The sequence below is a fragment of the Mesoplodon bidens genome, assembly GCF_964165515.1.
Source record: "Mesoplodon bidens genome assembly, chromosome: 8".
NCBI lineage: Eukaryota > Metazoa > Chordata > Mammalia > Artiodactyla > Ziphiidae > Mesoplodon > Mesoplodon bidens.
This window is the reverse complement of record NC_138165.1, coordinates 36,415,418-36,430,452: the sequence shown is the minus strand read 5'-3', so window position 1 is coordinate 36,430,452 and position 15,035 is coordinate 36,415,418. Positions and strand designations below refer to the sequence as shown.

General features: G+C 37.7%; 1 protein-coding gene across 8 annotated transcripts in view; it reads left to right on the top strand.

Moving 5' to 3' along the window:
- SLC4A10 (solute carrier family 4 member 10) overlaps positions 1–11,515 on the top strand; it is a gene marked incomplete at both ends in the record, with an annotated part of 311,945 nt that extends 300,430 nt beyond the window's left edge. For 7 of the 8 annotated variants that reach the window (XM_081241990.1, XM_081241987.1, XM_081241989.1 and 4 more), the window contains 3 exons: positions 2,649–2,716; positions 5,215–5,331; positions 11,025–11,515. In XM_081241990.1, coding sequence (XP_081098116.1) covers positions 2,649–2,716; positions 5,215–5,331; positions 11,025–11,091 — 252 coding nt within the window. Of the gene's footprint in view, positions 1–2,648; positions 2,717–5,214; positions 5,340–5,524; positions 5,659–11,024 lie in introns of those variants that run through there. The other variant, XM_081241983.1, reaches the window with a different exon arrangement.
- Positions 11,516–15,035: the final 3,520 nt, after the last annotated feature.

Genomic DNA, 15,035 nt, shown 5'->3' with positions numbered 1-15,035 from the left:
TGGACACTGTGTAAATGAAATGCTGAATGGAACTCATTTTAGGGTACTTCAGACTTATAAAGTGAAGGATACCCAGTAAGCTTTTTTGCTTTCTCTCTCTTTTCCTGTATGATTGAGATAAACTAGGTTGTGATTGTCATGACGGCTGGTGCCTGGTTTGACTGCTCCTCCCCAGAAAGTCTCAATTTTTGGCTTCCTCGCAGTGCTGCCTAGGATGCAGCCGGCCCTCTATCCCCGAGCTCTGGGGCCCACCCAGCTTCCTTCTGGCACTGAAGGCAGCGGCTGCTCTGCCACCCTTCTCTTCAGATAAGCATGGCTTGGAAATGCTATCTTTAGAGGTGATGAGTTTTTGTTTGGATAGAATTATGACTAGTATAAAGCCCACACATGCTAACAAGCCACAGAGTGCAAAATAATTATTGAAAGCAATTTGAGAGAAAAGTGGAAAATCATCTGAGGAAAAAACCAAAATTGTTCCCAAAGCTTTGGTCCAAATTTTTGCTGTTAGATTGAATCTCGAGCCTTAGTTTTCTGCTGCCAGGTAACCTAAGCACTGATGGCACCATTCTTTTCTTCAGCTTTTTTTGAATTTTACTTTTTATTAAACCTTTTCTACCTGACTTCTTGACATTTTATTCCAAGTTGGTCAGAAAAGATACTACATACCAAGCTTACCTTTCAGTGGACAACCAAGGAAAGAATTACATTTTGTTTGTATTTGGTTTTACTTAAATAGCGTTTGGGGTTGCTGAATATTTTCTCTTTATGTTCCTCCATGTGCATTAAGATAACCTTTTCTTCCTGAAAGGATACATATGTTCTGCCCATGGCCTCAATGATGCAAGGCATACATCATTTTAGACTACAGATTAGCTCTGCTCAAATGCTTAAATGTGTAATTTCAAACCAATGATACTGTCTACTCACCATGAATTAGTACTAATGGTATCTCCAAATAACATGGGGAATAGGCATAATACCTAAGAAATAATGTACATCTGAGAGGTCTTAAAAGAAAAATTTTCCTTGAAAAGTAACAGGGAAAGAGAATAGAATGAATTCCTGTAATGCAAAGGGGTAACAGACACATGCCCATAGTACCACAGAGTACCACAGAGTATACATATAACATTGTGTTTGGGCGGGGGGGTGTAGTTTATAAGCAGAGAAGTAGCAGATCTCATACAGTCCCCTGGCCTCTCCATTATTCACAGCATAGGCTGAGCATACATATTCTGTATGCAGCATGGCTAAGGTCCCAGCAGAGGGGAGCCTGCCTTAGTCACAGGTTGGATGTGTAGGGAGAGCACTTCAAGAGTAAAAACGAGACCTGCCCACACATTACGTTATATATTCATAGGTTAGCTGAAGAGACTGTAGAAAACACTGTGTCTTTAAGTAACAAGAAATATGGCAGTGGTTCTTTAGACTAGGCAGCATGCAAGTTGAGGACCCTAGGAACAGTCTTGCATGCCAGGAATTATGACATCAGCCAAAGGTCATGTGTTTCTGGAACCTGATTTAGACCAGCCAAGCTACTGCTAAGCTACTGAAAGAGGGAAAGCAATGAGGCTCCAGGGCCTTCCCTGTTTTCTGTCTTCAGTTTCCATTTGGTCAGGAAAGTCACCTAGCTCTTCATCTCTACACAACTTAAAATTCCAGTTCTGGAATTAGAGCCAGTGATTCTAACATTTTTAAATGGCCCCAAATAGTTCTCTAAACTTGAACATTCCTAATTGACCCACTTGAAAATAAATGCATTAAATAGCTATAATCTGGAGATAACTATATTTATTTTTTGGTACATGGAAAAAAGTTAACTATAACATTATTGAAAACTAAACCAGGACATTTCAGTGCTACATAAGATTATCTTCATCCCAAAGATATACTCTTAAAACATTAGATATGAAGAAATGAATGTATGAAGCATTACCATCCTTTGGGGAAGGGTGGAATATTGTCATTGTAAGAAGAAATCTGAGGCCTAAAACAAAAGCTTACGATGAGTCTAAGTGGAAAACACTCCTGTGTTTTGGTCCATAGAGGAAGATATCTTCTACTGTCTATTTCCAAGTCTCAAAGTATTGTCTTCAGACCAGCATAATCAGCATCACCTGGAAACTTGTTAGATGTGTTACTTAGGCCCTGCTCCAAACCGACTGAATCAGACTCTGGAGGTGCGGCCCAGTAATCTGTATTTTTAATAACCCCTCCAGGTGATTCTGTTGTAAACTAAAGTTTGAAAACCACTGCCCTAAATACATCTCTCATTCCTTCCTAACAGAGCATTCTGGGTATGTAATTTCAACAATGAAAACGATTACATTACCCATATGTTTGTCCTTGTAAAATTTAGATTATTAAAAAAAAAATCTTCTTGGAAAATAACCATGTTTTACATTGAGTGACATGAAGGAGGTTATTGTTAGCATTTAAATTACTTTGTGGTATAAGACTCATTAATTACTTATGTTCTTGGTAGCTGATGCTTTATTGAAAAGACCTGTGCTAACATTAATAAATGCAAACAAAGTGGAAGGTTCTGAGGTTAATGAGATAGTGAAACATTAATCTCTGTTTCTTCTTTAATGTAAAGTGGAGACTCATCAGGTTCACTTTTGTATATTTTACATTTATCTTGCCAGGAAGAACAAAGTATGCTAGCTATGGAAGATGAGGGCACAGTACAACTCCCATTGGAAGGGCACTATAGGTAAGATATAAATGTAAAAACACACCAATATGAGTAATGGAATGTGTTGTTATACACTCTACTTAAGAATTTCGTATGTGTGGATTACTATAGAGGTTTGTTGACATTATGTTAGAGTAGAAAGAGCTGAAACTAGGTGTTAGATTACCCTGTCCCAGTACTAAGTTCTGCCGCTAGACGCTGACTATAGCCAAGTTGCTTAAAATGAAGCAAGGCAGGGAGCTGTTGTCCGATGTCTTCTCCTATTTTATAATTTCATATTCTGTGAAAGTAGTACCTGAAGTCAGGTCAAGATTCAATTCTGGGATAAATGAGCTAGGTATTTACTGAATTCATCACATGTAAATGAACTCTGGGAAAAACAGCGTTTACCGCTTCAAAAAGACACTTCCAAAGAGATAAGCCATTTCCTGAATTGAAGGATTCAGTTCTACCAGTAGTTTTAGGAAATATTTATGTAACTCTCCATAAAGAAGATTGTGCTAATCTTCTTTATGCACAAAGAGCAAAAAAAGAAAAAAAGCAGACTCCTCTAAGTTATAATAAAACTTCTGAAAGTATTTGGCAAAAAATTATGTATATGATCTCAAAGTGCTTAAGGGTAATATAGAGCCATACCAGTAAAAAAACATAGAAGATGTTTGTCTGAGGAGGAGATTTTTCATAGTGTTAAAAAATAGGAGTGGATCTTCAGGGTCTGACTGTAAGACCATATTCCCTAGATTAAAAAAATATAATTATCATCTACCACTTAAGAGTTAGCACAAGTCTAGAAGGCACTTTTCCTTTCTTTCTCTCTCTTTCTTTTTTTTTTTTTTCTACAATATTTAAATTTTAAAATCCTGTTGATTGTTTAGTTGAATCAGCATATTCCCAACTGTATTCTATAGAAATCTACCTAGTCTCTTGTGGTACCCCTCTTAAAAGGATTTTCTGGTTTAATTAGCCTGAAAAATGTTCCATACCACATTTTAATTTAGAGATTCACAATGCACATTGGCATATTAAAGACTCTAGTACTGGCATTTAAAAAAAAAAGTTTAACTTTGTTGTATCCAGCATTTTCTAAACTTTTGCTCACAAGACTCTTTTATATCATGAAAAACTTATATTCTACATGACGCTCTTTTGGAAACTAGCTGATCTCATGCTTTGAGTTACCAAGGGCTGGATGAATTAGAGGTATTAAAGAACACATGTCCAGATTGGGCAAAGAAGGAGCCTGTGAGACCTGTTTTGCTTCGGACTCTCAGTGTTCCTCTTAAAAATTGAATTTGTTGCCCTCTTGAGAATGTCCACAATGAGGGGCATGTGAGGTCAGCTTAGAATTTCTGTAGAAGATGACTTTTTCCGCAGGAGAGAATCTTTTTTTACGTGTGGTAAGAAGAGCGCTGATTTCTCACCCAATGAAACTTTCTTTGACTTGGCCTGTGTTTTATCTCTGTTGATATTTGGTTGTCTTTCTAGCCCTGGGAATGTTTTAGAGAGTTCTAAATGGCACCTATAATTGGTGCAGTTTTAATATGTAAAAACTGCATGCAGCATAGTACAGGCCCTGATATTACAGGCTCCCCCAGTCATTTGGGAAAACCTCTGTCAAATACACAGGCTGCCTTCATTTATTCAATGGATATTTACTGAGTGGATACCAAGTGCCAGGCTCTGTCTAGGTCTTGGGGGAACAGCAGTGGACCAATGGGCAAGAATCCTTGTTCTCATGAAGCTTATATTCAAGTAGAGTAGAGGTGGGGGGGGGAGACAGGAAATAAACAAATGAACAAGTCATGTAGTACTGTATTTCAAATGGTGAAAAGTGCAACAAAAACATAAAGCAAAAAAGAGGGATGAGGTTGCTATGAGGCGATGGAAACAGAAATTTTAAATGGAGCAGTCAGCAAAGGCCTGTCTGAGCAGGTGACATTTGAACTAAGGAAGGAAGGGGTTATACCACGTAAAGGAACGTTATAAGCAGAGGGAAGAGAAAGTACAAGGCCCTGAGGGAGCAGAAAGCCTGTAGTGTCCCAGGACAGTCAGGAGGCCATTGCATTGTGGCTGGAGAGGAAGGAGCCAGGGGTGTAATAGCAGAAGGTGAAGTTAGAGGGTAAGGGTAGGGACAGGGCCTTACAGCCCATCCACTGGGCTTTTACTTTGAGTGGGTGGGAGCCACTGTGGAGTCTGAGGGGAGGGGTGAAGAGCTCTGCTGGGCTATGAATGTAGAGGCAAGAGGCCCATCAATGCACATGCAGAACCTAAACTCTGTCATTTGAAATGGATTAGGAAAACTGTACCCCAAACCAGTTTCTATATAACTTAGAATCTTTCATTTAGATTTTTATTCTTCATAGTTTTTTGGGAGAGAACTATTTAATACTTAATTTTTAATTATCAAAAATACTGTACAGAGGCATAAGACTGTCCTATATTTAGTGTCTATTGCTAGATAACTGCAGTTTCTTATTTAATGCTTATTATTTCATTTTGGGTAAACTCCTATCTAGAGATGATCCATCTGTGATCAATATTTCTGATGAAATGTCAAAGACTGCCTTGTGGAGGAACCTTCTGATTACTGCCGATAACTCAAAAGATAAGGAGTCAAGCTTTCCTTCTAAAAGGTTTGAATTCTAAAATAATGTGAATTTATAATGATCCCAGTCATTTAATGACATGAATCTGTTAAAAGAATAGCATTGGTTTCCATTGGACTTAGATCTAAAATCTTTCAGAAAATTATTTTAAAAAGTGGATAGAAATCGCAATGATCACATTTGTTGGTATGTTTTCAACATCTCCCTTTCAAATTAAAAGCTCACCCCAAAACTATGACAGTGGGGAGAAATGGTGCTATAAAGGAGTCCCAATGCAGGACATTTTTGGACATTCATTTTGGCATACTCTTTTGCAGTAGGATTTTAGTGTATTCCCTCATCACCCACTTCTAAGGACCCTCTTAGATGTCTGACCACGTTTTTCATTCTCCTGTTGTCCTTTTTAAAACCTATATGGCACATGCAATGGTAATTTTGTATTTAGATTATTTCCAGTCCCTTATTCCAACCCTCTGAAAAACCTTCCCTAAGCTTTTTACGCCAAAACTTTCAGTTCCAGAAAGTTTTATCCATTTTTTCTTCTCTGTATGCAAACATTAGAAACAACTCCTGCAGTTGTGGATGATAGTTTTAAATGCATGAGGTGGGAAGAGTGTGTCCTTAAATATCAAGAGTCATCACAGGATTCCCAACTGCATTTTCCAGAATTTATAAATAAGAGTTCAAACCATCCAGTCTTCTTAGATGTTGATCTGAAGAAAAATCTCTGTATTATGCCGATATTCCTTCTTATTAAAGAGTGATTGAGGGATTTGGGACAGTGTTTAATTATTAATTTCCTTTATTTTCATGACCTTAAATTAACTTTTTCTACTTAATTTTTATATTACATTTTTGTCATAAGCTCCCCTTCCTAATCACTCTAGAAGCTGATTCCCCAAAGGTAAGACCCTTTCCCTCAAACCTATTCCTTGGTTGCATTTCCTTTTGTTAAATGGTGTCTTCTAGAAACCTGGTCAGCCTATGTTCTTTGTGTGAGTTTTGGGGAGGCAAAAGGCGTGGAGAGTCTTGGGTTTAGATCCAGGGTCACATTGAGTGTTTACGGTGTTCCTATAACGACTCAGCTCTTTAAGAGGGTTTGAAACTTGAGTAAACTTTTTTCCCCACATGACTTATACAAATGCATCATATATAAATCAACAAACCTCTTAGAACTGTATTTAATAATAACATCAAATTTCTATATTTGAAAAAGAAAATGTATCCCTTGAATTAAGAAATTGCAAAGCTGGGAACTTCATTTACGTACCACCATGCTTCCAAAACTGCAAGCTTTATCTTCATGAGAACTATCTGGAAACATGGGTTAGAAAAAGAGGCGAGATTAGACTTAGAGGATATCTCTTATTGATGGTTTTTGTCACCCCAAAATGGCATGCTGCTTCAGTGTCATATCTATCTTAAACAGCATAAACAACACCAGCAGTGGATATACAGAGAGTCTAGGAGTCTTCACCCCATAAAGCTGGGGGATTACTTCATGTTCTCTCCTTCTCTCCTTCTCCCCCTCTTCCTCTCTTTCTCTCCTTCAAATACCTCCACCACTTGCTCCAAAAGGAGGTTAATGTAAGTTACTCAACAGGCTCTCTCAAAGACTTTTGGTTGATATTTTCTGTCTTTTAACAAGCCTTTAAAATCTTCATGTATTTCTTTGCTTGGCTCAAGCAGAAGTAATGTTTTATGCTAAAACATGCTTTGTCTCCTTCTCCCAAAGATCCCTGCCACAGTCTGATAGAGTCATCCTCACAGTAGCTCTGATTTGCTAGACGTCTTGGAAGAAAATCAGTCATGAGAAGGGCAGTTTCTCAAACCTATTGAAATATATGCTTGTGGACCCTTTCTCATTAATAATATGGCATTTCTCTGATTTTTAAAAATGTGAACTCCAGGTTTACGAACTCAAAATAAAATGCCAGCCATGGGAATATGTGAAGAATTTGAGACAGTCAGACTTAGAGATTGCTTTTCTTCCTGTACTCTACAGATACGTAGTGAAAACTCTTTCTCTATTTTTCTTTGGTTCAAGCAACAGTTTTATGTCATGATATTTTAGGTACTCCTTAAAGTAAATAAGTCAAGTGATGCTTTTCACCAGAAAAACTCAATTGTTTAAAATATGTGTCAGATTACTTCTCACAGTAGACTAATTCTAGTGAACAATGTAGTGTACCTAAAAGCAGATGCAATTTTAAATAGATCACCCTTTATATTTTCATATAACCACTTTTTTCTTATTCTTTGAACCTATGTTCCCACTAACATGAGATTCAAAACTATTGTGGAATGAAAGTTTACCCAGTTTTCTTTACTTTTAAATGTGATAAAATCTGTAGCTTTCCACATGAAAAATATCTCTCAGTTAGTTATTAATGTCTTTCTTCTTCATAACAGAGGAAACTGGCAGAAAGAATGTGGCTTCCAGAAATCCTAAAACCACCAGTACTAACAACAGCAATACTCTCCCCAAGCCACCACTTTCTCTTGGTATCTGTTGAAGGCATTGAAGTGTGATGACCAGGAACTGTAAAAATGCTATACCTGCTAGCGTATCCATTGGCAAAAAACGCCCTAAAGACCAGGTTCTCAGGGTCTCTCTCTCGAGACCTCAGCTGGCTTCCCAGCAGTCTCTGACACCCCACTCCTAGGTGTTTTCATCCTATCCCCCACTATAGGCCCTAATGCCTATCAGAGAAGCCTAAATACCTTTTCTGAGTGCAATTTGGAATAGCAGTTATATTTTCTCCATTATTTCATTCCCTTTATGTTGTCCAAAAAAATTTACCCAGCTTAACTGAAAGAAGGATCTAAGAACTGAATGCAGGTTCTACCACATCTGCAGGATGTCTAATTTGATCCTAGTTCAACAGCACTATACACGCATGGGACAAGCTCCTCCACAGCTTATTTAAATGAATTGACGGAAATAGGTCACATTAAAAACCACATCGCATCGGAATAGGTGAGCAACTGCTGTGATACGCTGACACCCAAGACCAGCATTTCTTGGGCAGGTACCTGGCAGCATTTGGCTTTGCCTTGGTGGCAGAGGCTAGGGTCTAGGGACACTGCCCCTGCTCTCCTGTCCCCACACCCCCGCCCCCTTCCATGCTGGATGCTTCTTTGCTCTAATTTCCTAGGCCTCAGCCCTCTCATGACTGCTTGGTAAATGTTGTGTATATCAACTACTATGGTGTCATTGACAAATAACAGTTTCGTAGAGTGCCTGGCAGCATGAAGGTAGTGGGTCACATTTTGCCCTCTCTTGAAATATTACTTCCTTATGTTTTGTCTCATCCATCTTGTGTCCCTCGGTCCTTACAAAGTACCTGGTATATAATAGATATGCAATATGTGTTTATTGTAGTAGCATGTAATAGATATATACATTTAATAAATATATATTGATATAATATATTGATTACAATGGAAGTTTAGAATTGATTGGCATCCTGAAAATGAATGTAACAGGGAATAAAGAGAGTACTAGCCATGCACTAAGAAGATTCAAGTCAATAATATTTTTTCATTGAAGTCTTGAGCTGGTTATAAAATTTCTGCTTCATTGCTGCAATCTGATCTGATACCAGAACCACTGGTTTTAAAGAGGGGGAAAAAAAGCCCAATCATTTAATTGGTTATTGTTTTGTAACTAAACAACCAGTTTGACCAAAGCAGAACATCAGGAGGAAGCATGTCTGTGAATGATATTGACTTTCTGAATCGTTTTTTTTTTCACTGCCTGGTGGCTAATAGTGCCACTGGGAATTTGCTCACTTATTGAAAGGTTATGGAGCATTGTGCACACAGGAACTGTGCATGTGTAGAGACCAGTACGTCTCCGTCCCCACAGTCTCCTACAGATAGAATGTGCTTTTCTATCTTTCAAAAGTTAGAGCTCATTGGAATTGAGACTACTAGCCTCAGAATTCTGACGTTCAAGCTACAAGAAAATTTAGAGGCCATTTAGTCCAAAACTAATGTACAGATGAGGAAACCAAGTCCCAGAGAAATTAAACAACTAGTCCAGGGTCACACAGCTCATTCTTAGCTTCCTGAAACTGAATGTCATCTTCCGACTCCAAGCCCAGGGCTTCCTCCACCTGCCCCCGCTGCCTTTTCTCATTGGCTTTGTTTGGCAGAAGACACTGGGAGCCAGGTAGCACCCAGGGAAAAGTTAATTTGGAAAGTAGTGTAGCAGACACTTGTCATCTGAAAGGAACTTAAAGTAGAAGAAAGTGAGTCATGCAGATAGAGGAGTTAAAAATACAGTTAAGCCCCTCAACACATCATGTGCACACTGTCATCTCTTCTCATGGAAGGAGAACAGAAAAGAGGAAAAGTCGCTTTGCTCTGACCCGTAAGTACTGTGTGCTGAGAAGTGTGGCAGGCACAAACCCGGGTGCCGTCGACACCCGCTCACACCAGCTCTCAGCGCTGGCGGCGCGCCAGAGATGGCAGAAGCTCCGGCACTTCTTACCTGATGGCGCCGGGTGGTGGTGACAACTGAGAAGGGCTGTTTCTAGCCTGAATTGGAGGAAAAACAATTTAAAAAACACACTCTTAGAATGTGTCTAAGTTATTGACCACTACGAAAGCTGCACAGGAGGTCCTGTAGGAAAAAGGGGACTTTAACTGTCCCTTTCCTATTTGGAGAAGAGTTATATAAAACCAAGGGTTTCCCCACCATCAACTATTTCATAGTTATATTAAGAGCCAAAGTTAACAGTAAAAATGTGTGGGTTCTTGCAGCTCAGGGCCCCAGCGTCCGGGTGTGGGCTGCCCTCGAGTCAGCAGCAGCAGGGGCCCAGGAAGGGCCTCAGCGTTCAGGTTGGCCCGTGCCAGACGTGGCCGGGAGGGAGCAGATCTGCCCCTCGGGAGCATGCATGTACTGTTGGTGTGAGCTTCATGCGTGTCAGCCCATTATTTGAATTTCGCGTGAAAATTGTCAACTTGAGAGTAGGAAAAGTGAACATCGGAAAAATATTTTTTAAAAAATGATAGAGTCACATTACCAGTTTGCCCACTGATAAAGTTAATTGGAGAACAGTTAAAACAGAAGCCACTTGGGAATGAGTTTATTCTGGAAGGAGTGAGGTGAAACACGCTTCCTCTGATGGACAGGAGGAGGGTCTGTCTGTGAAGAGACGGCACAGGTGTTTGGAGGGCAGTGTGCGGGGTGACCGGGTCCTCCCGACCAGCAGAGGCATGTCTGTCCTCTGGACGACAACGCAGTTCTCACCAAAGATCAGAATCCAGTCTGTGCACAAAGCATGCGCCACTTGCAGCAGGGCCCAGAAATACCTACTGCGACATCCATCTTGTTCATGTCATTCATAGTGTCAGTGCTATCTTAAGACAGGGGCATGAATGGCATTTTCAACAATCATCAGTGATTTATTTGCACAAATGAGGACCATGGTATTAATCTTGCATGCTTTGGGTACTGTTTTTAAAATGTCTGGTTTTTGTTTTTTAGTTTTTGTTTTTTGGATTTCCCTTTTTCTGCAGTTCTTGGTTTCTGTCTCACTGAGTGCAGAGGATTTGAATTGCTGCTATCTATCTATGCTTTGCAGCATGAAAGAGCAATGCCTAAGGGCCCTTGTGGTGCTTTGGGGTTGATGGGTTTTGTGTCTGAACCAGCAGACCTCCTAATAGCCATGCTGGATTGAAATAATACATTTCTCCTTTTTCCCCTGTAGCACTGAAAGCCGAAAAGAGAAGAAAGCTGACTCAGGGAAAGGTGTTGACAGGGAGACTTGTCTATGACTTGATCTTCAGTTTATTTTTTACATATATATGAGAGGAGTGCCACAATTATTCATAAAACTGCTTTGATCATGTATTATAAATTCTGTCTTTCATCCCAAATCCACCTTCATACTGTAAGTAGTGCAATACTCGTTTCATTTCTGTGTTTAAACTTCTGAACAGTGAGACACCCTTGTGAGCATATACAATAGCTAATGCAAGAATCTCTGTGTTCCTTGCTGTATTTTAGACATTTGTAAACACTAGATTCTCATTGTCAGTTTTACGAGAGCAATAGCTTTCTTAAAGAGATGTCATATCACCTAGTTTGTATTTTCCTACTTAGAGACCTGAAGATACCTGATAATTTCATTTAGAAGAATTTTGAAAGGTAGTCTTACTTCTTTTTATTTTTTATAGCTTAGCATTAGTGACTTATTTCAAAAGACCCAAATCGAAAAGTTAGTTTGAAAGCATTTTTTAATAATTGTATTTATGCATTTCCTTGATTTAATATGATACATTTAATACTTAAGAATTTATATGTAACTAAAACTTAAAGTCATTTTGAAAAATATATATGGAAACCTATTCACAACTTGTTTAAACGAATCAGATACTAATGCAAAGAGTCAAGTAGTATTTGCTTAATGTTCAGGTTGTGATTACATGATCAAATACTAGGCTTGTATGAAATGCTTTAGGAAAACTTTGTAGGGTTTGTGAGATTTTCAATATAAACCTTTATCAGAAATATGCTGTTAAATTTACCTCCCATTGACAACAAGTGTTTTCCAAATAAACCTATTATATACATACTTGTGGAATGCCACATGGTGAGTTATTGTACATGAAGTTCCACTCCTGTACAGTTATTCCACTGCTAAAGGTCATGGACTGCTTAATGCTGCTTCTGAATCATGTTCTAATGTTAGACTGATAGGTCTCCAATTGTCATTTTTTCTTCTGCAGAGCTCTTCTCCACGTTTTAATTAAATGCATGCTGTAGAAAAATAATCTTTTAAATGAAAATTTCAGATTCTATTTGAGAAGCTTCTGTAGATATTTCAGTCTATATGAAATAATCCATCTTTACTAAGTTTATACAAGAGGAAGGAAAATTAAGAATTTTTGAGCATTACTAAAAATACAGTATTTTATTTCACTTCAAATGAATGTGAATTAATAAAGATGAAATCTCATAGTGCTCTTGTTTCCTAAGAATTACCAATGATCATCAACCTTATAATCTTCAGTGTCCAGTTTTACAATAATTCAGAGCCCTGTGGCTTTTCCAAACTATGAATTAATATTCTGAGTATAAGTGTACATGAAAAGTGAAAAAAAAAACCCCACAACAAATCCTCTTGTGATTAAGCTTATGAAGGAAATAAACAACAAAGCCTCCACTGGGTTCAACATTTTGATGACTTCTGTAAAATTCCCCTCACAATCTTTCAAGGAGCCATTTCGTTTATGGAACATAAACCTAAAAAATATAAGAAGAGTTGGTAGTTAATAAAGTCTGTGTTTATAAATGCCAAGGAAAAATACAGAAACTTTACATTCCAAATGCATTGCCTTTGTGTATTTTATAATACAGATACTACGTGTAACCATTCCCATTGTTTTATGATTTAGACTAGGTATACATGCCAGTCAGTCCCAAAAGCAGCCTCCTAGTGTTTTAATATATTAATAATTGTTCTGTTTAAAATGATCATAGTGAATTAAAACCTTCACATGATCACCTATTTGAATAAGCACTCATATCCAATGAAATTCTGTATTTCTGAGTATTTTTATAGTCATTTTGTTCTTGTGTGAATTTTAATGCTATCCCTATGTTAATCTTAATATTTTGAAATCATATAAAATATAAGAAAAATGTAGTGTTATATATTTCCTCCTAATTTCAGATTCCTGGTCAAAATTACTGAATATCTTGAATGTAATTTATTGCAAAGTTTAAGTAATGTGTAAATGTGACTAGGATATTGTGTTTTTCACAACTAAGAAATGTTATGTGGAAATAAATATTTATCCTAACTAATTTCCTTGCAAATTTTAAATTGTGATGCAAAGTGTTTTGTCTTTTTTTCCTTATCAATGTAGAACATTTTGATTGAACATAATATTTAAATTTAGACACACCCCTGATGTTAAGCAAACTTGGTGATGTACACGTTTCAAGAGTATTCAAACAATTTGAACTTTATGAACAAACTATGATGAGAGCTATATTAGGATGTACCTCTTCATTTTCCCAGAGAGCAGTGAGTTAGATACAGATGACATTGTACCCATGACTAGTAAAAGCTTCTAAGATCCTTAGTAGGATTTCCCATTATTAGAACTCCTTAGGCTTCGGTTTTTACCCCTCTTGGGAAAAGCATTTTCTAAAATTTGTCTCCTCCCTCTTTGTTACAGTAGATCAGATGGGAACAGTATTCTTTTGTAGCTATCTAGCAATATGTTATGGAGGTAACTGCATTCAGAACTGTAATGTACTGGTTAGTATTTTCCTCTTGACTCATGAGTTTACTTTGTAACTGCTATCACTTAACAGCCTTCAATATTGGGAAGTTTCTCCTAAATATAATTTGAGTATCTCCTTGGTGTAGTTTAGCCTTATAGAAACTCTCCACTGATGATTCACTAGCAACTTGTATTTCAATACAATCCCTAAATCTTTTAGGATTTTTCTTGGCTTTTAAAAGTGTGGCTCATTATTTTTTTAACCTACACTGATCTACCTCTGTTTCTATTGAACTTTAGCCTCTTTGCTTCTAGGTGTGGGACTATTTTACTATCATTGCAATATTGCTCTCCACATTTTCCAATAGATCTCTCTTGTATATTCATACAGTGAAATGAGATTACAACCGTTTGAAAATTTTATGAGAGTAATTTGGGTAATATGATGATTCTCTAACTATCTACTTTGAAAGTCTGCTTGTAATCAGTCCCCTTGGAGAAGCCCAATATTCAAGGATTACTCGTAATAATTGTAGAGAGCTCTTTCGGTGTTTTCCTTAGAAAACTGTAGCTCATGGACACAGCTGTCACTTCATTACAGTTTTTATTGGTGTAATGGCCACTACTTTTTGTGCTGGAGCTTTGAAAATAGGACTGTGAGCCTCGCTTCTTAGGGCAGGGTAGACACATACCTGTAACATAATGTGATGTGTACTGAGTTGGTTGTATAATGAAACTGAGTAACTCAAGGATGGAATTTTGAGTAGGGCTAAGTTTGAAGAAAATGTTATATAAGAGGTAGCGTATGAATTAGGATGGATATGGGGAAGGGAACCTACTCCAAGAACTGCAAAGATCTCAAACATGTCAGTATTGAAAAAATAAAATAGAAAGTAAATATATATGGTATAACAGGAGCCTGACATATGTGATGTATGACATATTTGAAATCCAGCAGACAGCCCAATATGGTGGAGTGTTAGGAGTGTGGTTGGGACCTGTATGAAAAGGTAAGGATACAAGTTGGAGATATTATAAATGATGTTAAATTTTATGTTAGTATATTTCAACTTTATCCATTAAGAGTTTTGAGTAATGGAGAGGCATGCATTTTGGGAAAGATTAGTCTGGCAGCACGGTAGAAGACATAGTGCGGGAAAAGTGAAATTATTTCCTTAGGGATCCTGTACTCAGGATGACTCTCAGAGACTCAAACCAAACTCTCATTGGGTGGTCTATAAACTTTTATTATGATTGAAACAAAACAGGCTCAAGCATATTCTGTATGTACTTAATAAGTAACTACAGGCACAAGAACTTTATGATAAATCCTTTCACATAGAGCATTCCTTTATATAATGTTTTGGGTTGTATTTTTCAAAAATGTTCAGAAAAACATGGTATCAGCAGTAATCCTGAGACGATTAAAGAAATCTAAGTGTAGTACAAAATTCAGCCAATGGCTGGCTCATATGAGTCCAGAA